The sequence below is a fragment of the Mustela nigripes genome, chromosome 16, assembly GCF_022355385.1.
Source record: "Mustela nigripes isolate SB6536 chromosome 16, MUSNIG.SB6536, whole genome shotgun sequence".
NCBI lineage: Eukaryota > Metazoa > Chordata > Mammalia > Carnivora > Mustelidae > Mustela > Mustela nigripes.
In genome coordinates this window covers 13904437-13928546 of record NC_081572.1, presented here as the reverse complement: position 1 = coordinate 13928546, position 24110 = coordinate 13904437, and the positions used below count along the sequence as shown (strand labels likewise).

The 24110-nt window shown below is 37.8% G+C and overlaps 1 protein-coding gene across 1 annotated transcript in view; it reads right to left on the bottom strand.

Annotated features, from left to right (window-relative positions):
- SMURF2 (SMAD specific E3 ubiquitin protein ligase 2) overlaps positions 1-24110 on the bottom strand; it is a 122703-nt gene that overhangs the window by 52626 nt on the left and 45967 nt on the right. Inside the window, exon 2 of the mRNA XM_059380793.1 lies at positions 5697-5735. Within this exon, the coding sequence (XP_059236776.1) occupies positions 5697-5735 (39 nt within the window). The remainder of the gene's footprint in view (positions 1-5696; positions 5736-24110) is intronic.

Below are 24110 nucleotides of genomic sequence, written 5' to 3'. Positions count from 1 at the left end.
TGACACTACGGTTTTCAGCCCTAAGTAACAATGAGAAGAGTGGTCTTTTGGGGGAAAGAAAAATGAGAAGGTAAAACTTTTTTTTTTTTTTTAAGATTTTATTTATCTATTTGACAGACATAGATCACAAGCAGGGGCAGAGAGGCAGGCAGAGAGAGGCGGAAGCAAACTCCCTGCTCAGCAGAGAGCCTGATGCTGGGCTTGATTCCAGGACCCTGAGATCATGACCTGAGCTGAAGGCAGAGGCTTAACCCACTGAGCCACCCAGGCACCCCAGAAGGTAGAACTATTTATAAATAAAATGTTAGAGACAAAAATGACAATTTAGGGGGCACTTGGGTGGCTCAGTGGGTTAGCCTCTGCCTTTGGCTCAGGTCATGATCTCAGGGTCCTGGAATCAAGCCCAGCATCGGACTCTGCTCAGCGGGGAGCCTGCTTCCCTCCCTCTCTCTGCCTGCCACTCTGCCTACTTGTGATCTCTCTCTGTCAAAATAAATAAATAAAATATTTTTTTTTAATGACAATTTAGGCATTAAACATATTTAAGGATAGCAAAGATTTCCTATGGACAGCTGAAAATACTAGAACAAAAATGTTGATAAGTCTTGATAACTAAAGAACTTGTACACCTTGATATCTACATTCTGACATCTTTTTATTTTTAAGTCAAGATACCAATGTGCCAAGACTCAAGGCCAGCCAGAAACTGTGTTGTCAGTTCCCCAATTCTTATGATTCTGTGATCTGTAAACTTCAAATAAGAGAAGAACAAAATTTATGAGTGTCAAGTATTTAAGAAGATACTTGGGAAGTTAGGGTATTGATGTATTTAACTATATATATTTTTTTAAGATTTACTTATTTATTTATTTGACACAGAGATAGAGCACAAGCAGGGGAAGCAGCTGGCAGAGGAAGAAGAAGACTCCCTACTAAGCAGGGAGCCCAGTGTGAGCTCAATCCCAGGAACCTGGGATCATGACCTCAGCTGAAGGCAGATGCTTAACAACGGAGCCACCCAGGCACCCCTTTTTATTTTTTTTAAATCATGTACAAGACATACTTATAGTATTTTAATAATACCTAATCATTTTTAACTGTGTTTAATGGAAAAGTACTTTTCCCTCTGCCCTCGATAACATTAAGTATTTTCTCCTGAAGGAATCCATTCTATCTTGTTTTGATTCTACTATCTCAAAAAACATATAAATGTATGTTTGTAAGCAAAAACAAAACAAAAACCACATTTCGAGCTTTCCTTTTAGATGTTTAACCAGTTATATAATTATAGACTAAGGAAAACTTTTCCACACAAACCACTACATATGGCTTCCAAATCCTTAAGTATAAAATTCTCAGTCCTGGACTCCTACATTTCTCTTCTGTTCAATAATACAAAATACAAGCTCTACACCCTAACATCAACAACAAAAATACCTAAATTTCAACTTACCTGGTTATATTACTCCACAAAAATTTAACTTGAGAGCCAAGTTACTATAAAGTAGTCAAAAGCTATCAAGTTTTCTGACGTGAGTGAGACCTCTAGTGGTAAATATAAAGTGGCTAAGTTATTTTCTGTATTTTTAAAAATTTCTCAATTATCCCCATCACTTCTGAGTCATATAAAAATAGCTAAAGCTCAAGACTTTTTCACTATACAAATGTACTTGGACTACAAATAATAATGAAACAAAATCTTCAACTTAGAAGTGTGCTACTTTCCAGAGAAATCAAAGTTGTTGCTGTTGTTTTTTAAGTAGGCTCCATGTCCAGCACGAAGCCCAGTCTCGGCACTTGAACTCATGACCGTGAGATCAAGATCTGAGATCAAGAGTCTAACACTCAACCACGTGAGCCATCCAAGTGCTCCTAAAGCTTTATTTTTTTTTTTTTTAAGATTTTATTTGACAGACAGAGATCACAAGTAGGCAGAGAGGCAGGCAGGGGGTGGAGGGGAAGCAGGCTCCCTGCTGAGCAGATAGCCCGACGACGCGGGGCTCAATCCCAGGACCCTGAGATAATGACCCAAGCGAAGGCAGAGGCTTTAACCCACTGAGCCACTCAGATGCCCCTAAAGCTTTAATTTTTGATGGGGGGGGGGGGGAATCACCAACCATCTTGGTTTCGAGTGACTTCAATTTGGCCCTTACATACAGCACCTTAACACAATAGCTTATACACAAATCTTTTATTTAAATGTTGCATAAAAAAGAAAAAAATATACTAATGAAAACATTCTTGGGGCACCTGGGTGGCTGAGTCTGCTAAGTGTCTGCCTTAGGCTCAAGTCATGATCTCACAATGCTGGGATCCAGCCCTGTGTTGGGCTCTCTGCTCACCAAGGAGTCTGCTTCTCTCTCTCCCCCTCTCTCTCTCCCTCAATCTCTCTCTCTCTCAAATAAATAAATAAATAAATAAAATCTTTTTAAAAAAGAAAACCTACTTGAAAAAACAGATAATGGATAAACAGGTACGTGACGAACTTAATGGTAGAATCCAGATGGTGGATATTCGCTATAAAACTCTCTACATGTTCCTATATGTTGAGAAACTTTTCCTTCTAAAATTGTGGGAGAAGGGGAAGGAACTTTTTTTTTAAGACTTTATTTATTTGACAGACAGAGATCACAAGTAGGCAGAGAGGCAGGCAGAGAGAGGGAGAAGTAGGCTCCCTGCCGAGCAGAGAGCCCGATGCAGGACTTGATCCCAAGACCCTGAGATCATGACTTGAGCCAAAGGCAGAGGCTTAACCCACTGAGCCACTCAGGCACCCAAGGAACTTATTTTTTAAAGCCAATAAGCTTGCAAACAATTCTAAAAAACGAATTAGCAAAACTTTTTTTTAGCAAGGGTAGATACCCAAGATAAATAGTATTATCTCAAATTACACAAATTACAGCACCTGGCTTTGTATTTTTTTTCTATAATTAAATATATACACACATACATAGTTCATCAGTCTATATAGTCAAGCTTGATATTAAAATTTACCCTTCTCATTCAACATGATTTAAACCTCGTTACAAACACTTTACATTTTGGTGTCAATGATAATTGCACTCTGATAATAGACACTCCCACTCAAATTTCATTAAGAGATTTAGGAAGTATCATAATTCTTTCTCTGGAATTAATGTGGGCAACCCTCAACTTATAAACAGACCAAAGATGTAAATCTACCACAGCAGAGGCTGTTCCCACTGTGAACCCGAGAGATGGCCCACCCCTGGCTGCGTGTCTTCTGAAGGCCTCAGGATTGGCTTTCCTATTTCCCTTTCCAGAACCATCAAGTGTTTCTTCCATTCTGGTTTTAAATATAATCACATAGTTTCCCCTAATTTTCTTATCTCTGGAGCAAATTCACAATTCTTTAAGAATTTTTTTTTATATTTTATTTATTTATTTGACAGAGAGATCACAAGTAGGCAGAGAGGCAGACAGAGAGAGAGAGGAGGAAGCAGGCTCCCTGCTTCGAGCCCAATGCGGGACTCGATCCCAGGACCCCGAGATCATGACCTGAGCCGAAGGCAGGGGCTTAACCCACTGAGCCACCCAGGCGCCCCTTTAAGAATTTTTATTAACATTTACACCTACACCAATGAAAAAGAGAAAGAATTCAAGAAGGAACTCCTTTTCCTACCTACAACTTAAGGGCAGATGAAGATCATAAGTGATAATAATTGGCTCTCCGAGGTTTATCAAAAATTAAAGGAAGATTCCTCTAGATTTTCTCAGAAAACTGAGACAAGGTTAACTGGATAGTTACTAGAGAAGATGTGTCTTGGGACTTTGGAAGAAAGAACAAACTTGGGAAGGAAGGTTGGGAGACAAAACAGAAGATTTTATCTTTATTTATTTTTTTTTTTAAAGATTTTATTCATTTATTTCACAGAGAGAGAGATCACAAATAGGCAGAGAGACAGACAGAGAGAGAGATGAGGAGAAGCAGGCTCCCTGCTGAGCAGAGAGCCCTATGCGGGACTCGATCCCAGGCCCCTGGGATCATGACCTGAGCCGAAGGCAGAGGCTTAACCCACTGAGCCACCCAGGTGCCCCAGATTTTATCTTTAAAACCAGGGCAGATGTCTCGGAGAGTGCAGAAGCAACTGTAAGCGTAGGCAATTCCTCACTCTCCTCCCTTTTTTCCTTGTCACTTGCCTATCTGATCCTATTTGCCACTCTGCAGCCCTCCTAGAATAGATCCTACCTCAAACCAACCTTTAAGAAGAGTAAAAGAGAGAGTTGCCTGGGTAGCACAGTCAGTTAAGCGGTTGCCTTTGCCTCAGGTCATGATCCCAGGGTCCTGGAATCCAGCCCCACAGTAGGCTACTTGCTCAGCAGGAAGCCCACTACCTGTCATTCCCCCTGCCTGTGCTTGTTTTCTCTCTCTCTCTCTCTCTCTGTCAAATAAATAAAGGGGGGGGGGGAGGATAAAAAAAGAGTATACATCGGCTACTAGGTTATTAGTGACAGGGATGAAATAGGTAGTTCAGCGAAAGCCTGCGAATGTATTGTGTGGTGGCAGCATGGAGAGAGGCCAGGGGTCTCTGCTGCTGGGACATGCAGTAGTGTGGAGGGCACAGGGTGCATAAATTGGAGACCGCTTAAAACTTTCTTAACTATGTCCCAAATTATCCTATTTAACTCCTTTCCCATATAAACACAGACACCAAAAAATTTTCTAATGACAGAAAGGTTTATAAGATGTTCTTTTACAAACTTTAATTCTGGTTTTCTCTAGAAATTTAAAAAGAAAATTTCAAGTGAAATGAATTAAGTATGATTTTAAAATGCATCATGAGCTCATTAATTCTTTTAATCAAACCCCTGAAAATTAAGTAATATCATATTAAATTAACACATATAGCTAGTTTTTGCTGGATGGTAGAACTTGAATTTTAAAATCTAATGAAACTTCTCAATTTATAATTTCAAATATTTTACATATAAAATTTGATTGGCTTAGAGTTCTTTACTAAAAATTGTATAATTTTTACTCATTTATATATTTTTGAATTTTCTTTACTCAGTAATTTAAAGCTATTATGAAATATGGTATTATACAGGGTAAAGATTCTAAACACATGGGAGGGGTTCTTCCCAATCCTCCCTCACAAAACTTAATCCTAAATAAAGCCACCAAAAAAATTTGACAACTTATTGGCAAAGAGACTTGCAAATATGGGAACCAAATGTCTGCTTTGGAGTCTGAGACACAGAGCATCTATGATCGAATGTGGCAAAGATTTCTTTCCTACACACTCTGGAAATTCCAAGCAGGCTGAATGACTTCTCTACTTTCCAAGGAATCATGACTGTCTGAATAAAATTTCCTATAAAATGTTAGAAAAGAAAAAGAAGTGTTTACAAAATAATCTCTACTTTTCTAGAAACCTAGTACTATATGCACACCTTCAATATTCTTTACACATACCCCACAGACACACTTACACATATTTCACACAAATATGTGGGAGGGGTAGATAAAAGGAAAGGGACTAAACCTAAAAAAGGCACAAAATCCTCTTTAAAAAAAAAACAAACAAGTACTGCCAAAAGGCTCTGAACCAAAGCATTCATAAAACAGTACTGAGTAGATTTCTTAATAGAGAACTCACTAAGCCAGACAATTCTGAAAATGTTATCCATAAAGTCTACATACAACATACAAGATTTAAAGTTAATTTACTTACGGAAAAAATCCTTTTTCACCAAGTTTTTTGCACAGAGTACTGTAAAGGAAACAAAAAAATACATGGAAAGAATTAAAATGGTTAAAACTGCACTGTCAAAAGGTTCATTTTAAAACACTAAAACACCAGAGAACAATAATTAAACACTAACTACAGCAAAGTATGAAATATGATCACAAATTTTTATTAAAGACTAGCAAAAGACAGCTAAACCAGGGCTGCAACTTCAGCAATGATCACCAGTAACAGCTGAGGGCCAGAAAGTTTATAAATCTGATATTCTAATAAGGATTGACTTCCAATCAATCTTCCATCAAGATTTATCTCAGAGGAGCTCAGTGAAAGGGGAAAACAGTTCTAAGAAGGAAATATGTAAATTTAGGTTGACATATTTTTAAAATGAAATGATTTTGTACTGATCATAATTTTGTACGTATCATAAATAAGACAGGGCTTTCTTGATATAAATGAGATTTTTTAAAAATAACATTCTGTATTTACTCTTCATCTAACTCCACAGAAATTTTACAGGACATAAATTACCTTCTCCTACATCACCAGTTCAGTGACAAGACAGATTATTATATCTACCAAAAATTGAAAGTTAATACATTGAGCTAGATATCCCAAATTCACATTCTCTGTATTACCTTGTATTAATTATTATTTTTATGGAGATGGATGCACAACCTTGTCAATATATTAAAAGCACTAAATTACACACTCTAAAGGGGTGAATTTTATTGTATGGGATTATGTGTTAATTAAAAATTACTGCTTATGTTGAATCAAACTTAACTTCTTTAATTCAAGCTTATTACAAGAGAAGGGGAAACATCAATTTCCATATGTTTCTAATTTATAAAATATCTGTAAATGTAATGTTTGGTTAATTTCTACCCACTTCTACTCAGTTTAAATGGCCTGTTCAATTAATTACAACTATTTAAAGTTTAGTATGTAAAGTTCATTTAACATAACAAACTTCGGCAACAAGTCAAAATATAATCACTTTAAAAGTTCAAATAAAAATCATTCTGAAGACAGATCTCAGTGGCAAATGAAAAAAATTATTAAGTAAGCACAAGATACTGCTTTACTAGTCAGAGTTTCTTGGACCCTGTCTTAGAAACAGTTTTATTTTTAAAAAACATAAAAATTCAATCATGAAAACTAAGGGCCATAACTAAGAGTACCAAATCATAAACTGGATTTAAAAGAACTTCTCCCTAAGCCTTCGTTATCATCATGTAAACTGAATAATCCAAATTATAATCTTCAGGACTGATGAGATAATAGTTTTTTTTTAACCAAGATCCTATGATTACATTAATGAAATGATTTCACATCCTACTTTAGAGAAACAGAAAATACATGTGAATTCTCCAACTTCTTATCACTAACTCTTCAAACATGTTTTGATACTCATTCTTTTTGTCTTGCTTCCACTTACAATGTCCACCCTCCTGTCTAACACTGTCCTTCCTCCTCCTGTGCTCTAGATCTCACATTCAACCCACCACTGGTCTCTCATCTCCTCTACTGACAAATCCTTGTCGGCATTTCAACATCTCTCCAGACACCATCCTATCTCTTCTCCTTCATAATGAAACTACTGAAAGAACTGTCTATATTTTGCAACTCCATTTTTCTTTTGGATCCAGAACTTTTATTATCACAGTATTATTTAAATGTTAACTACCAATATATATTACTATATATTTCATATTATTTTTAAAGTATTGCTTTTTTTTCCCATTTATACCTGCATTAATTATTTTTTTTTAATGGAAGTATAACAACATACAGTGTTATCTTTGTTTCGGGGAAATATAATGATTCAGTGGTCATCAGGATTGCTCTTAATCCCCTTTATCTATTTCCTTTCCCTACCTATCTCCCCTCAGGCAACCACCAGTTTGTTAAGAATTTGATTGGGGGGTCGCCTGGGTGGCTCAGTTGGTTGGACGACTGCCTTGGGCTCAGGTCATGATCCTGGAGTCCCAGGATCGAGTCCCGCATTGGGCTCCCAGCTCCATGGGGAGTCTGCTTCTCCCTCTGACCTTCTCCTCGTTCATGCTCTCTCTCACTGTCTCCCTCTCAAGTAAATAAATAAAACCTTAAAAAAAAAAAAAAAAGAATTTGATTGGAGGTTTTTTTTTCTGTTTGTTCATTTACTTCTTAAAGTCCACATGAGTGAAATCATGGTATCTTTCTCTGGCTTATTTCATTTAGCATTAAACCTTCCAGGTCCATCCATGTTGTTGCAGATGGCAAGAGCTCGTTCTTTCTTATGGCTGAGTAATATTCCATCATGCATCTTTATCTGTTCATCTATCAATGAACACTTGGGTTGCTTCCATATCTTAGCTATTGTAAATAATGCTGTAACAAACATAGGTGTGCTTATGTCTTTTCAAATTAATATTTCCATTTTCTTTGGGTAAATACCAGATCATATGGTAATTCTATTTTTAATTTTTTTGAGAAACCTCCATACTGTTTTCTACAGTGACTGCATTCTACCAACAAAGCATGAGGATTCCTTTTTCTCCACATCCTCACCAACACTTGTTATTTCTTGTCCTTTTGATTCCAGCCATTCTGACAGATATGAGGTGATATCTCATTATGGTTTTCATTTACATTTCCCTGACGGTTAGGGATATGGAGCATCTTTTCATGTATCTCCTGGCCATCTGCATGTCTTCTTTGGAAAAATATCTATTCAGGTCCTTTGCCCATTTAACAGAATTATTTGTGGTTTTTGCATGTTGAGTTGTATAAGTTCTTTATATATTTTACATATTTACCCTTATCAAATCTGTCATTTGCAAATATTTTCTCCCATTCAGTAGAATGCCTTTTTGTTTAGCGGATGGTTTCTGTGGCTGGGCAAAAGCTTTTTATTTTGGTATACTCCCAAAAATTTAACTTTGCTTTTGTCTCCCTTGCCTGAGGAGACATACCTAGAAAAAATGTTTTCCACGGTCAGTGTCAAAATTACTGTCTATGTTTTCTTCCAGGAGTTTTATGGTTTTTGGTCCCACATTTAGGGTCTGTAATCCACTCTATTTTTTTTTTTTTTAAATTTATTTATTTGACAGACAGATCAGAAGTAGGCAGAGAGGCAGGCAGAGAGAGAGAGGAGGAAGCAGGCTCCCCACTGAGCAGAGAGCCCGATGTGGGGCTCGATCCCAGGACCCTGGGATCATGACCTGAGCCGAAAGCAGAGGCTTAACCCACTGAGCCACCCAGGCGCCCCACCACTCTATTTTTGTATGTGGTATTAGAAAGCAGCCCAGTTTTCCTAGCACCATTTGTTAAAGAGACTGTCACAAATTAGTTGACCATTATCAGTGTAGGTTTATTTCTGGGCTCTCTATTCTGTTCCTTTTATCTATGTGTCTATCTTGTGGCAGTACCATACTATTTTGATTACAACAGCTTTGTAGCATATTTATTTTGAAATCTGGGCCTGTAATACCCCCTCCATTTTTATTCTTCTTTCTCCAAGATTGCTTTGACTATTCAGGGTCTTTTGTGGTTCCACAAAAATGTTAGTATCATTTGTTCTAGTTCTATGAAAAATGTTGGTATTTTAATAGGGATTGCAAAAAGTCTTTGGATTGCTTTGGGTAGTATGCATATATATTTATATCATATTGTTCTTACAATCCATGAACATGGAATATCTTTCCATTTATTTGTGTCATCTCCAATTTCTTCCATCAGTGTTCTTCAGTTTCTGTGAATACAGGTCTTTCACCTCCTTGGGTAAGCTTATTCACAGGTATTTTATTCTTTTTGGTACAATTATAAATGGGATTGTTTTATTAATTTCTCTTTCTCCTACTTCATCATTAGTGTATAGAAATGCAATGGATTTCTGTATATTGGTTTTTATCCTGCAACTTTACTGAATTCATTTATCAATTCTAGGAGTTTTTTGGTGGAATCCTTAGGATTTTCTATATATAGTATCATATCATCTACAAATAGCCAAAGTTTTACTTTTTCCTTACCAATTTACCTTTTATTCCTTTTTTTTGTCTAATTGCTGCAGCAAGGAGCTAGGACCTCCAGTGCTAATACTGAATAAAAGTGGTAAGAGTAGACATCTTTGTCTTGTTCCTGATTTTAGAGGAAAAGCTCTTAATTTTCCCCCCTCAGGACCAGAGGAACCTAACAGGTATACACAGAACATTTCATTTGAATACACGTTTTCCAGTACACATGGAACATTCTCCAGGACAGATCACAAGTTAGGTCACAAAACAGGGCTCAGTAAATTCAAAAAGACTGAAATCATATGTATTTTTTCCTAACACAATAGCAATCAATCAAAAGAAAAAAGTCTGGAAAGAACACAAATATATGGAGGTTAAATAATATGCTACTAAATAATGAATGGGTCAACCAAGAAATCAAAGAGGAAATCAAAAAATACATGGAGACAAATTAAAGTGAAAATACACCATCCAGGGACGCCTGGGTGGCTCAGTTGGTTAAGCAGCTGCCTTCGGCTCAGGTCATGATCCCAGCGTCCTGGGATCGAGTCCCACATCGGGCTCCTAGCTCAGCAGGGAGCCTGCTTCTCCCTCTGCCTCTGCCTGCCATTCTGTCTGCCTGTGCTCGCTCTCTCCCCCTCTCTCTCTCTGATAAATAAATAAAAATTAAAAAAAAAAAAAAAAAAAAAGAAAATACACCATCCAAAACTTTGGGATGCAACAAAAGATGTTCTGAGAGGGAAGTTTATTTTTTTTTTTTTTTTTTTTTAATTTATTTATTTGACAGAGAGAAATCACAAGTAGATGGAGAGGCAGGCAGAGAGAGAGGGGGAAGCAGGCTCCCTGCTGAGCAGAGAGCCCGATGCGGGACTCGATCCCAGGACTCTGAGATCATGACCTGAGCCGAAGGCAGCGGCTTAACCCACTGAGCCACCCAGGCGCCCGAGAGGGAAGTTTATAGCAATACAGGCCTACCTCCAGAAATAAGAAAAATAAACATACAACCTAACCTTATATGTAAAGGAACTAGAAAAGGAAGAACAAAGTCCAAAGTCTATCAAAAGAAGGAAATAAAGAACAGAAATCAATGAAATAGAAACTAAAAAACAAACAACAACCAAAAAAAAAAAAAGAGAGAGAGAGAAAAGCTCAAGGAAACTGGGAGCTAGTTCTTTGAAAAAATAAGCAAAATTTTGTCTGGATAAAACTTTAACCAGATTCATCAAGAAAAAGAGAAGATTCAAATAAATAAAATAAGAAATCCTGGAGTTAGATACCAACAAACACCAGAGAAACACAAAAGATTATAAGAGAATATTACGAAAAATGTTATGCCAACAAACCGGACAACCTAGAAGAAATGGATAAATTCCTGGAAACAAAGAATCTTCCAAAACTGAATGAGGAAGAAACAGAAAATCTGAACAGATGAAGTACTGATAAAATTAACAACAATCAAAATAATCAAATTTTGATGATAATCTAAAAGCTTCCAACGAACAGAAATCCAGGACGAGACAGCTTCACGGGTGAATTCTATCTATTTATTTATACATACCAGACCCCAGTTGTCTTTTTTTTTTATTATTAAGATTTTTATTTATTTGACAGAGACAAAGTGAGAAAGGGAACATAAGCAGGGGGAGTAGGAGAGAGAGAAGCAGGCTCCCTGCCGAGCAGGGAGCCCAATACACGGCCGGATCCCAGGATTCTGGGATCATGACCTGAGCCAAAGGCAGACACTTAACGACAGAGCCACCCAGGCACCCCTCTATCAAACATTTTAAGAAAAGTTCTTCTCAAACTATTCCAAAAAAACAAAAGGAAAGCTACCAAATTCATTCTGTAAGGCTGGCATTATCCTGGTACTAAAACCAGACAAAAACACTATAAAAAAAAGAATACCATAGGCCAGTATCTCTGAAGAACAGAGATGCAAAAATCCCCAACAACGTATTGGGAAACCCAATCCAACATTGTATTTAAAAAAATCATTCACCACAATCAAGTGGGATTTATCCCAGGGATACAAGGGGCAGTTCAATATTCACAAATCAATCAAGACGATGAATCACATTAACAAGAGAAAGGATCAAAACCATACGATCATCTCAATAGATGCAGAAAAAGCACCTGACAAAGTACAACATCCATACATAATAACTCTGAACAAGTAAATTTAGAGAGACTCCACTTCTTCACTTCCCACTAATGCCTTAATTCACTGTAATTTGGCTTTCTTGCTCACCATTTCCCTTACATGGCTTTTCCATTACTAAATCCATCCGATGGACAACTTTCATTCATTATCACCCCTGACCCCTGAGAAGCAGTTGCCATTACTTCTGCTTCTGGAACCCCTCTTTTCTTTTGATTTCTGTTCAACAGCACATTCACCTGGTTTTATACCAGACATAAAATTAATTTTCAAACCTCTTTGCTTAATCTTTTTCCTATACTCCGCCCATGGAAATTGAGGTTCGTCAGGACTGTTGGCCTAGATCCTCTTCTTTTACTCTATAACCTGAGGAGCACAGAAGCCCATCTTTGGAATTATACATAAACTGTTATATGCATGTGTACTCTTCTGGGGAAAGAATCCACATTTTTCCTAGGAGAAAACTCATGGCCTAACAGACTGACAAAGCTCTTCCTCCCCTCTCAAAAAATAAATATGAAGAGCTACATTTCATACATTATACCTGGCCTTTAGCATTCTGGTGACACCTAGATATAAAGACCCAATCTTAACTCTCTCCTAAACTTCACATCCATAGAGGGCCCCAAAATAAAATCACCATCTTGTCCTCCCCAAAAACTGCTCTTCCAGTTTACTTTCTTTCCATAAATAACCTTGCTTTTCACTCCACTGCTCCAGTCAAAAACCTCCACAGCCACTTTCACTACTCCTCCCCCTTCCCACCTCCTGGCAAATACCAATTCTAATCAAATCTGCCTCTCAAATATCCTTCATCTGTTTACTTTTATTAACAATGCCACCACCCTCGTCCAGCCCACCATCAACTAATCTAGGCCACCACAACCAGTCCCCCAATCAGTCCCCTGCCTCGAGCCTCAACACTCCAATCAGTTCTCCACAATGGATCCAAAGTGATCTTTTTACAAATATGATTAAGTCCTCGCATACATTTCCTCTTCTCCTAATACCGTTCCAGAATATCCTTAAAACATTCCTGAGAATGTTTCCTCATTCCTCAGAACTATCCTTCCACCTGAGTTCTACATTGGTCTCTAAGTTCATCACTGTTTTTTGTTTTGTTTTGTTGAGATTTTACTTATTTATGGAGCGCCTCGGTGGCTCAGTGGGTTAAAGCTTCTGCCTTCTGCTCAGGTCATGATCCCAGGGTCCTGGGATCAGCCCCGCATCAGGCTCTCTGCTCACTGGGGAGCCTGCTTCCTCTTCTCTCTCTCTCATTGTCTGCCAGCCTTTCTGCCTACTTGTAATGTCTGTCAAATAAATAAATCTTTAAAAAAAAAAAAAAGATTTTACTTCTTTATTTGAGAGAGGGAGAAAAAGCTCAAGCAGGAGGAGCAGCGGCAGAGGGAGAAGCAGGCTCCCTGCTGAGCAAGGAGCCCAATGCAGGACTCAATCCCAGCACCCTGGGATCCTGACCTGAGCTGAAGGCAGACACTTAACCAAATAAGCCACTCAGGCATCCCCCTAAATCATTCACTCTTTCACCATTTTCTAAGGAAGTACTTTGTGCCAAGTGCTATGACAGATTCTGCAGATATAAGGATAAATACTCTGTACTTAAATAGTATTTAAATAGTACTCTGTATTTAAATACTATTTAAATAATCCTTAGTATTTAAACAGTACTTTGCCCTCAGAGCTTGCAGGTCAGGTATAATTCAAATATTATGCCATCAATCACCCTTTTTTGTTGTTTTCTCAAGAAACAATTTTAAATTTTGCAAAAATCTCCTTTAGTATCTTTGACTTGAGGCAACCAATTTGAAGTGATTGAAGAGAACCATTTGCAGAAGTGCAGATGCAATAAATATTAACATTTCAGTCAATAATTTCTTTTTATGGTTGGATTAGAGTAATCTATATGCAACACACCATGTAGCAATATCAGAGAAAATCCCAGCTGTAGAAACAGAATGGTATGCTGTTCCGAATGAGTTGTACTCATAATGAATGGCTGTCTATGCTTAATCTGAATAAAACTCCCAACTGTTCAGTATCTTCTTGCCAAAAATTCCCCTTCCTCCTCCAGATTGGAGCTGCATTCCAATTACACTGCTGATTGGAATGAGACTGCTTGAGAGAAAGAAAAAAACCACTCAGACATCCTGTCTTCTGTCGCCCCATGAAAACAGATTTTATAATACTGTTATTGCAACTCAAAAGTTGTATTGACTACTTTTGAAAACAGTAGATTCCTTTGGATTTTCTTTGAACTTACATGATCACGGTAAAAGAAAACTGAAGTTCAGGATAACACTCCTATACTTATTCCAACAAAAAGGCCTAGTACTTTAAAAATGTCTACTAATATGCACTCTTCCTAATGGCTGGCACATGACAGCAATTTAGATCTTTCTGCTCTAAGAAACAACTACTACTTCAACTCCTACACATGGAATGAAAATGAAATTTAAGACCCATAAAAAACTCATACACAAATTGTGGCAAGTACACATTTTAGTTACTGTTGCTTGAAACAGGAGCACTACACAATTCACAAACAAGAGCGTTATTACAAAATGTTCCAATGAGCAGAAGCATCAACTACAACCCTCTGAGCATAATAATGAAACAGTTAAGGATGACAAGTAGAATGTTGAAATATTATTACACATCCATTAAAATCACGCAAATATATTTATTGAGAAGAAAACATTTCTTCAAAAACTAAAAGTCCATTTACAAATAATACATTTAATAAAATGTAATTTTAGTAAGTAATATAAGAAGACCGGAGAAATTACTGAATATTTACTAGCGCACGTGTACGCCAACTACTCTGTGAAGTAAGTGGCATTAATACCTACATTTTAGAGATGCAGAAATGGTGACTTGCCAGAGATTACAGTGTAAGTACTAGAGTTGAGATGCCAACTCAAACAGATTAATTACAGAGTCCAAACTTTGAATCATCATATATATAAAAGAATCAGTCTCTCAGGTTAGCTCTTCCTATATAAAGGAACTTATGCTGGTTAAAGCAATTATTGGTCTGATAAAAGTTCACAAAATGGTCAGTAAAAACCTATGATGCAAAAGGGCTTTCTGCAAAAGATGAGCAATTTCCCTCTTTCAGTAGCTATAACAGTTTACAATCATATTAGAACTGCTTTTAACTAACTTACCACAGTGCCATTTAATCAAGGAATTTTGGGCCATTTGTTTTATGCATATTACAAAACAAAGTGGGCCCAAAGTTTAACTTAATATATTTAATATCTGGCAGGCAGTTAATTAAATTAGCTTATTAGAGGAAATACTTAAAGATACAGGTTCTATCACAATGAGGTAAATATTCTTATTTAAAAAAAAAAAAAAATACCCAAGCTATCAGCATTTAAATATTTCACCAAAGGTAAAATGGGTTCTCCAGTTAATCAGTTAAAAGTGACCTTTCTAGCTCACTCATACCAAACAACTTTTAAGTAACTACATTTTTTTAACTTAAAATGTAAGATTTTGGTCAAAAAATTTTCCTCAAAAAGTGTATTTTAACCGAATAAAATTGAAACAAGATTAGGGTGTACAAATAAGCTTTTAAAAATATAAGTGCAGGTTTTTTAACTTCTTCGGTACAAAAACAATGATTTACTTTGACATAACAAATGCAGATACAATACTTGCTTTAGCCACAACTGTAAACATCTGCCTTATAGTAAGGTAATTTTATTTTATTTTTTAAGATTTTATCTATTTATTTGACAGAGAGAGAGAGACAGCACAAGCAGGAGGAGTGGCAGGCAGAGGGAGAGGGAAAAAGCAGGCTCCCCACCGAGCAGGGAGCACAATCCCAGAACCCTGGGATCATGACCTGAGCCCAAGGCAGCCACTTAACCCACTGAGCCACGCAGACACCCTTAGTGAGGTAATTTTAAAGTAAAACCCCTCTTACAAACACACTAATCAAACTCTGGTGTACGTTTACATGTTAAAAAAAATAAAAGGTTCAGCTAAAGCCAAGCAGCACATTCGGCAATGTAAAGCATGTAGCCTAGGCACCCAGCACATAACAGGCACACGACAGAAGGTATTATTTGTAAGAATCACTCTGAAAGCATTTCAGCCCTATCTTTGAAATCATTATTTCCACAAAATCCTTTTTACCAATTTGGAGATGAAAATACATAAAAGTACTGTCTCCTCTTATAAGGATGGCAAATTCACCATGACCTAAGGACCTCCTATGCTGTCTGCAGACTGAACACTCTCCTGGCTACTGTCACCGGAGATGCAGCCACTGCCTCCTCTCCACCGGACACCTTCATTCAAACAGACACAATGGAGGGCTGCTCAAAGTGATGGATAGGATTATGTCCAAATTTAACCACATGATAATTTACTTCTTCATCAGAACACCAAGAGAAAAAAAACCTTATTATAAAATACAAGTATATAAGTGCAATGAAGCCTGAATACTATTCTATATGTTGGGAAAAGTTGTACCACTTTCTGCCCACTCCCAAGTTTCTCTTACTTTTTCTAGAGACACTCAGAGAGACAGCATAGTATAGCGTTAAGCTATATAAGCACTATATGAATTTGAATCTGGAGCTATTACTTACTAACTTGTGACCCCAAACAACTACTTAATGTGTCTTCACTTCATATCTTACCTGTAAAAAGAAGGCTACTAGGAGCCACCCTGAAGTGGTGTTTTAAAGATTAAATAAATTGAAACCCATAAAGCATTTGTTACAGCACCTAGTATACAGCAAGTGCTCAATACATGTTAGCTATTATTGTCACTTCTACTCTAAACTTTCTAATAAAATTAAGCCACCAAATTGCAAACATCTTAAAGAGCAAGAAAGGAGGGGTGCCTGGGTGGCTCAGGCATTAAGTGCCTACCTTTGGCTTTGGGTCACAATCCCAGGGTCCTGGGATGGAGCCCCACATTGGGCTTCCTGCCTCCCTCTCCCACTCCCCCTGCTTGTATTCCCTCTCTCACCATTCCTCTGTCAAATAAAAATCTTAAAAAAAAAAAAAAAAAAGGAGGGGAGAGAGAACAAGAAAGGGGTCTTCTGATAACCTGATCTGGAACCTTAGTTTGCATTGCTGAAACAAATCCCATACACTGGGTGGCATAAACATTTATTCTGCACAGTTCTGAAGGCCGGGAAGTCAAGATCAAGGGGCCAATAGATCTGATGTCTGGTAAGGACCATCTGTCTTCCTGTTTTGCAGACAGCCACCTTCTTGCTGTATGGTCACATGGCCAATAGAAGGATCATCTTTCTTCAGTCTTTTTAAGGGCACTAATCCCAATCATGAGCGCTCTTCCCTCATGACTTAATTACCTCCCAAATGCCCCTCCCTCAAATGCCATCAAATTGGGAATTAGGGCTTCAACATATAAAATTCAGGGGGGGTGGGGACACAAGCATTCAGTCAGTAACAAAGTTCATGTACTTAGCTTTCAGTAAATATAGGTAAGTGAGTTTCAATGTGTAGGTCTAGTGTCACTCTTCTCTCAACCTCCAAGCCCTCATTTCAACTGTCTAACCCACACACCCACCTGAATACCTCACCAGCACTTCAAATTTTATTAATTCTAAATTGAATCAAACAGCTTTCCTCTCGAACCAGATGTTCTTCTTTCCGACCTTCCTAGTTCTGTGCACTGCACCACATGCTTCCAATCATCTAGAAAGCAAATGCCTCTTAACTCTCCCTGACCACTCCACACATCTAAGGCAGTTGCCAGGTATATGATATCAGGTATCATATACTTATCTCTCTGCCTATTTCCATTTTCGATGTTCACACTTAAACAATGCATCTAGAGTATTTTATAATGTGCCAAAAAAAACTTCCAAACACAGTCCCTTGCTTGGTCCTTACAAAAGTTTCTGAGTTATGTTCTAATATCCATGAAAAGGAAACTACAACTAAGAGTTATGGCTTACATGTCATCTAGTAAGTGGGCTTATTAAGCATTTTGAATGCAGGCTCTACTCTCTTTTTCTGTAGATTGCTCACTCACACCAGCCTTCCCTCTCCTTCACCCCTAGACTTAAAATACCAGCCTCTTTGTCCCCTGATGTAAACCCAGGACTTGCCTGCCCTGTCTTCACTCATAATATTCCTCCCACCTCCTCAAGTATTATTATTCTAACCAATGACCCTCAAGATCTCATCCATTCAAATCTCATCTCCACGTGAAATGTTTTCTGATCTCCTCCTTTCTCACTGTTCCTGTGCACTTTCAACACCACTTTGACTCGACTTGTTGTGCATGTCCCTTCTCACTGAGCTTGTAATAAAGTTATTCACATGATATCTGATCTGTCCTTCAATGTGTCACTAAGCTATACATTTCTTAAAAATGAAGTCATGACTTACTTTTATCTCTTCTAGTTTATTATATGTTTAATAATAATTTAATAATAAGTTTATTGTATGTATAGTATCTTTTTTTAAGATTTTATTTATTCATTTATTTGAGAGAGAGAGAGAGCACAAGCAAGCAGAGAGAGAAAGGAGGAAGCAGGCTCCCCGCTGAGCAGAGAGCCCGATGCAAGGCTCGATCCCAGGACCCTGAGATCATGACCTGAGCCGAAGGCAGAGGCTTTAACCCACTGAGCCACCCAGGCGCCCCTATGTATAATATCTTGAACATAATATGTACTCAAATACTTGTTGAAATCAATGAAAATCCTCAGAAAACCAAGACAAGGCACAAACTAAAAGGTAATTAATAAAATTCACTCTCTGCTTTAACTTAGCAAGTCTATTTGTTCAAATCAGGGTGCCTTTTTCAACTATCTGTAAACACTCTGCTTATCCAATTATCTACTGGAGCCCTTTCTTAAAACCAGATCTCATTGAGCTGGCTAAATCAGTAGAATGACTTTATCTCAGGGTAGTGAGTTCAAGCCCCACACTGGGTATACAGATTACTTAAAAACCTTAAAAGAAAAAAAAAACAAAAACAAACTAAACAGGGGTGCGTGGGTGGCTCGGTCAGTTAAGCACCTGCCTTCGGCTCAGGTCATAATCTCAGGGTCCTGGGATGGAGCCCCACCTGGGGCTCCCTGCTCACCAGAGAGTCTGCTTCTCCTTCCCCTCATCCTTGTTCTCTGTCTCTCAAATAAATGAAATCTTTAAAAAATAAAAAAATCTCACTGAACCTTCTCTCATACATAATAAAAAGGCATATTATCACCTTTTATTGTCACCAATTATATTAACCTTATTTCTACAACAGTGCAAATAAGGATAAGCTCTCGGGCATTCTGCATCCTTCCAGCCTCTAAAAACTATCGTCCCTCAAATACCTGATGATCTACTCAAATAGAGCAGAGTGACCAAGATATTTAGTTTTCAAAACAGACCCTGTTTGTAAATACAAGCCACTAGTACAAATAGGAAAGAAGACTGCAGCTATTAAAAAAAAAAAAAAAAAAAAAAGGCACTGTGATTTATAACAATACTACTGTTACTTTATAATAATACTTCATGCTTTTGAGATAGTTCCTGGGTTGACAGGGAACTACTAAATTTAATAAACTTATTTTAGATTCATTTTCAATTTACAGAAAAGTTACAAAGATACATAGTGTTCCCATATGCCCCATAGCCATTTATCCTATTACTCATAACATCTTGCATTAGTATGGTACATTTGTCACAATTTAATGAACCAATATACATTATCATTAACTAAAGTTCATATTTTATTCAGATTTTCTTAGTTTTCATGCAAAGTCTTTAATCTGTTCCAAGATCCCACTGAGGAAGCCCTATTACATTTAGTCATCATGTCTCCTTAGGCTCCTCTTGGCTATGACAGGCTATTATTTGTTCTCAGACTTATTATTCACAGCCTAGTTTAGAGGAATACTGGTCAGGTATTTCACAGAATGCCCCTCAATTGAATCTATCTGATTTCTCATGATTATTCTGGGTTTATGAGTCATTGGGAAGAAGACCACAAAGGTAAAGGTGCCACTCTCACGACATCATGTCAAGGGTGACTTTTCAGTGTTGATATTAACTTTGACCTGGCTGAAGCAGTGTTTGTAGGGTTTTTCAATCTAGAGGTACTCTTTTGTCCTCCTTTCCATACTGTACTCTTTGGAAGGAAATCACTATGGGCATCCCACACTTAAGAACCAGGGAGTTATTTTCCCCCTCCTTTTATGTGGAATGTCCACATAAATTATTTGAATTCTGCATGGGAGATTTGTCTATCCTTCTCCATTTATCTATTTACTCAATCATTTATTTATTTATACCAGTACAGACTCATAAATATTTATTTTATGCTTTGGGTTATAATCCAGTATTGCTTTACTCTGTTGCTCAAACTATTCCAGCTTTGGCCGTTGGGAGTTCTTTCAGTTGGTTCCTGTGTTCCTTTGACATATGCACATAATTGTGGGGAGAGGTGGCAAACCTGCATAATTTGTGACACTAGAAAATGCTCTAGGCTCATCTTATGTGTTCCCTGCCCTGTCCTAGATTCTCCAAGGAGCCTTAGGAATTACCAGTTTTTTGTGTTGTTTTTTTTTTCAAAGATTTTATTTATTTATTTGACAGAGGGAAACACAGTGAGAGAGGGAACACAAGCAAGGAGAGTGGAAGAGGGAGAAGCAGGCTTCCGGCTGAGCAGGGAGCCGGATCCCAGGACCCTGGGATCATGACCCAGGCCGAAGGCAGACGCTTAACAACTCAGCCATCCAGGTACCCCGGGAATTATCAGTTTTAAACATCCATAAAGACCCACATTTTTCAAACATAAACAGTTAAGCCAATTAACGCTTGAGTTCCTCAGATCTTTCCCCACTAGAACATTAAACTCCATGAGGTCAAGAACTTATTGATCCCCACCACATCCCCAGGGCTTAGAAAATTGTGCAAAGTATGCCTTCAATAACTACCACAAATACTGAAGTCATACAAACTCTGAAGCTCTACAGGAGGGCTCAGGATTGAGTCACAACCTAACTCGCCATTCCAATGGAATCTGCCTAGATGTGTCATGTTTAGACTCCTGTTCTAACATCACTATGGCTAATTCACGGCTTTGTTTTACAGTAAACAAAAGGCTTCCTTTTTCCACTATTCCTCCCTCTTATTCCACTGCAAGCCAAAAGTTTAAGTATGTCCCAGTAAAATTTCCAGTGCAAAGGACTAATGCATCACATTTCCTGGATTCTTTCTATAATGGCATAGTGCCATTTGCATCACCCTCTCCAAGTTCTATTCAAATGATCATTTTTAACTTTGTAGAATTTAAATGAAAGGCATAATGCCAAATCCTTACCAACAGTGGCAGAAGAAAAATTACTAACAATGAAAGGGCCAAAAATCTATGGATACTTGTTTATATACAATGCCCCTTCAAACACTCAGTTAATATATTATATATAAAATATATGTAAAATATACATAAATATATATAAAAATACATATATGTAAAATAAAGCATCTGAAATCTACCAAAATCTTTTAATGTAACATACAAATTTTGATAGATTTATAAATAAACATATGTAAAAGAAAAAAGCATAAACTAAATATATACTGTCTCATGTTTAAATGGTTTGATTATAAGGTGAAGACATTTTCCTGTACCCTATTCAAAACGTGCAAAAATAAGCCAAGATTATAATGGGATGATTCTACTAAGCAACTTTACAATATTCACTAAATATAATTTGTAATGTCTTTTTTGTTTTTAAAGATTTATTTGCAAGCAGCACACGCAGGGGAGCAGCAGGCAGAGGGAGAGGTAGAAGTAGACTCCCCACTGAGCAGGGAGCCCAATGCAGGACTGGATCCCAGGACCCTGGGATCAGGACCTGAGCGGAAGGCAGACACTTAACTAACTGAGCCACCCAGGTGTCCCTGTAATAATTCCTTATGTTTTAAAGAAAGTTACTATAAGGAAAAAGAAAGCTACTCATTACTAAAAGGCAAATCAGGTAGCCTTACTTTAACCTTAACAGAATATCAAAATGCTCTAAGTTACTCTACCCTCAATAAAATGTAATCTATAGCTACAACATAAACCGTAGAGGTATCCGTGGCTGTATTTACAGTGTGATCCCGATCCATGGACACAGCTGACTGGATGAGCAGCCACCAGACCCAATGACCCAGTCAGATCCACTCTCCTACGAAACTAGCAGTAGGAGTCAGAGCTCCTAAAATTAGGAAGCACTCTGAAATAGAGTTCTAAATGGCCCTAGTAGGCCACTGGGATTCGCTGTGTCAGTTCCTGAAGCTTTTCATTTCCTGGATCCTGCCTCATCTGAAGTTAGACAGGAGTTTCCCACCTGGGTGCCAAAACTACATCCTTCCAATAATGTCTCTTTTTACTTCAGTCTGAATGGGTTGTTTTCCTGTTACCTGTAACCAAAAATGTCTTAGGGCCACATGTATGGCTCAGTTGGTTAAGTGCCTTCGGCTCAGGTCATGGTCCCAGGGTCCTAAGATTGAGCATCGCATCAGGCTTCCTGCTCAGCGGGGAGTCTGCTTCTCCCTCTCCCCTACCCTCTCCCCTGATCATGCTCTCTCTCTCTTGCTTATTTGCTCTAATAAATAAAATCTTGAAAAAAAAAAAAAAAGTCTTAAGATAAAGGTAATTCACAATGCTTGCCAAAGTACTGTCATTGACCAAAATGTACTTCACCAAAAGTCATTAGCATTCTACCACCAAGATGTTTTCAAATGTTAGTTCTAATCTTAAATCTCAACAAAAACAGTACTTGTGTTAAAAAAAAAAAAAACTGCTATGCAGACAAGAACGTATGAACACGCTTATAACACAGAATCTTGTATTCAACAGGTTCTGTATCACATCAGCAAATTAACAGTAGTGTAGATTAGTACAGATTACAGGGCAACATATAAAACTACAGTACTCCGTATTTATCCACAGGGGATACATTTCCGAGACCCCCAGTGGATGCCTGAAATGGTAGACAGTCCCCAACCCTGTATATTCAAGATTTTTCTTATACACACAAATCTATGATAAAGTTTATCAATTATGCACAGTAAGAAATTAACAATAACTAAAAATAAAATAGAACAATTATAATAAAATGTAATAAAACTTATGTGGATGTGTTCTCTCTCAAAATATCTTACTGTACTGTACCTACCCTTCTCCTTATGATAATGTGTGATAAAATGCCTACATGATGAGATGGAAGTCAGGTGAATCATGTAGGCATTGTGAAATAGTGTTAGGTTACTAATGACCTTGTGATGATAGGTCAGACACAGGATTATCTGCTTCCAGACTGCACCAGACACAATAATGGGACAAAAGGGTCTACTGTGGTATTTGAGTATATCTACTCTATCACCTTAAACTGATTGTAGCATGCATCACGTCACTTGGAGTGCTTATTAAAAATAGATGGGGGGCAGACACAGGTGTACCTTCAGAGTTTCTAATTCAGCTGGTTTGTAGGGTCCCAGGACTAAGTTTCCAGGTGTGCTGATGCTATTAGTCTGACGAAAACTATATGTACTTATACAAACACATATTTTTAAATGATTTATGGAAATTCAGAAGGTCATCCCTATCCTCTTCCAGATAATTCTAGGTTAAGAATCTCATTAAAATAGTAACAAAGGAAAAAAAAAATAGTAACAAAGGATTTTATACACTAACATTTTTCAGGTACAGTTGAAAGTTTTACCTAATATTTTTTTATATTCATCTTGTTAGGCTTTTTTTTTTTTAAGTTTTTTGTTTGTTTGTTTTTTAATTTGTCAGAGAGAAAGTGTACAAGCAGGGGGAGAAGCAGGCTCCCTGCTGAGGAAGGAGCCCAATGTAGTAGACTCCATCCCAGGACCCTGGGATCATGACCTGAGCCTGTAAGGCAGACACTTAACTGACTGAGCCACACAGATAGAAGTCCCTCATTTTGTTTGTTTGTTTGTTTTAAAGAGCCAGGCTTGGGACGCCTGCGTGGCTCAGTCAGTCAGCGTCTGTTTTCAGCCCAGGTCATGGTCCCAGGGTCCTAGGATTGAGCCCCACTTTGGGCTCCACGCTCAGTAGGGAGTTTGCTTCTTCCTCTCCCTCTGCCCCTCCCCTTGCTTGTACTCCCTCACTTTCTCTCTCTCGCTCTCTCTCTCTGTCAATAAATAAAAAAATCTTTTTAAAAGAGAGGGGCACCTGGGGGCTCAGTTGGTTAATAATCTGCCTTTGGTGGGAGTCTGCTC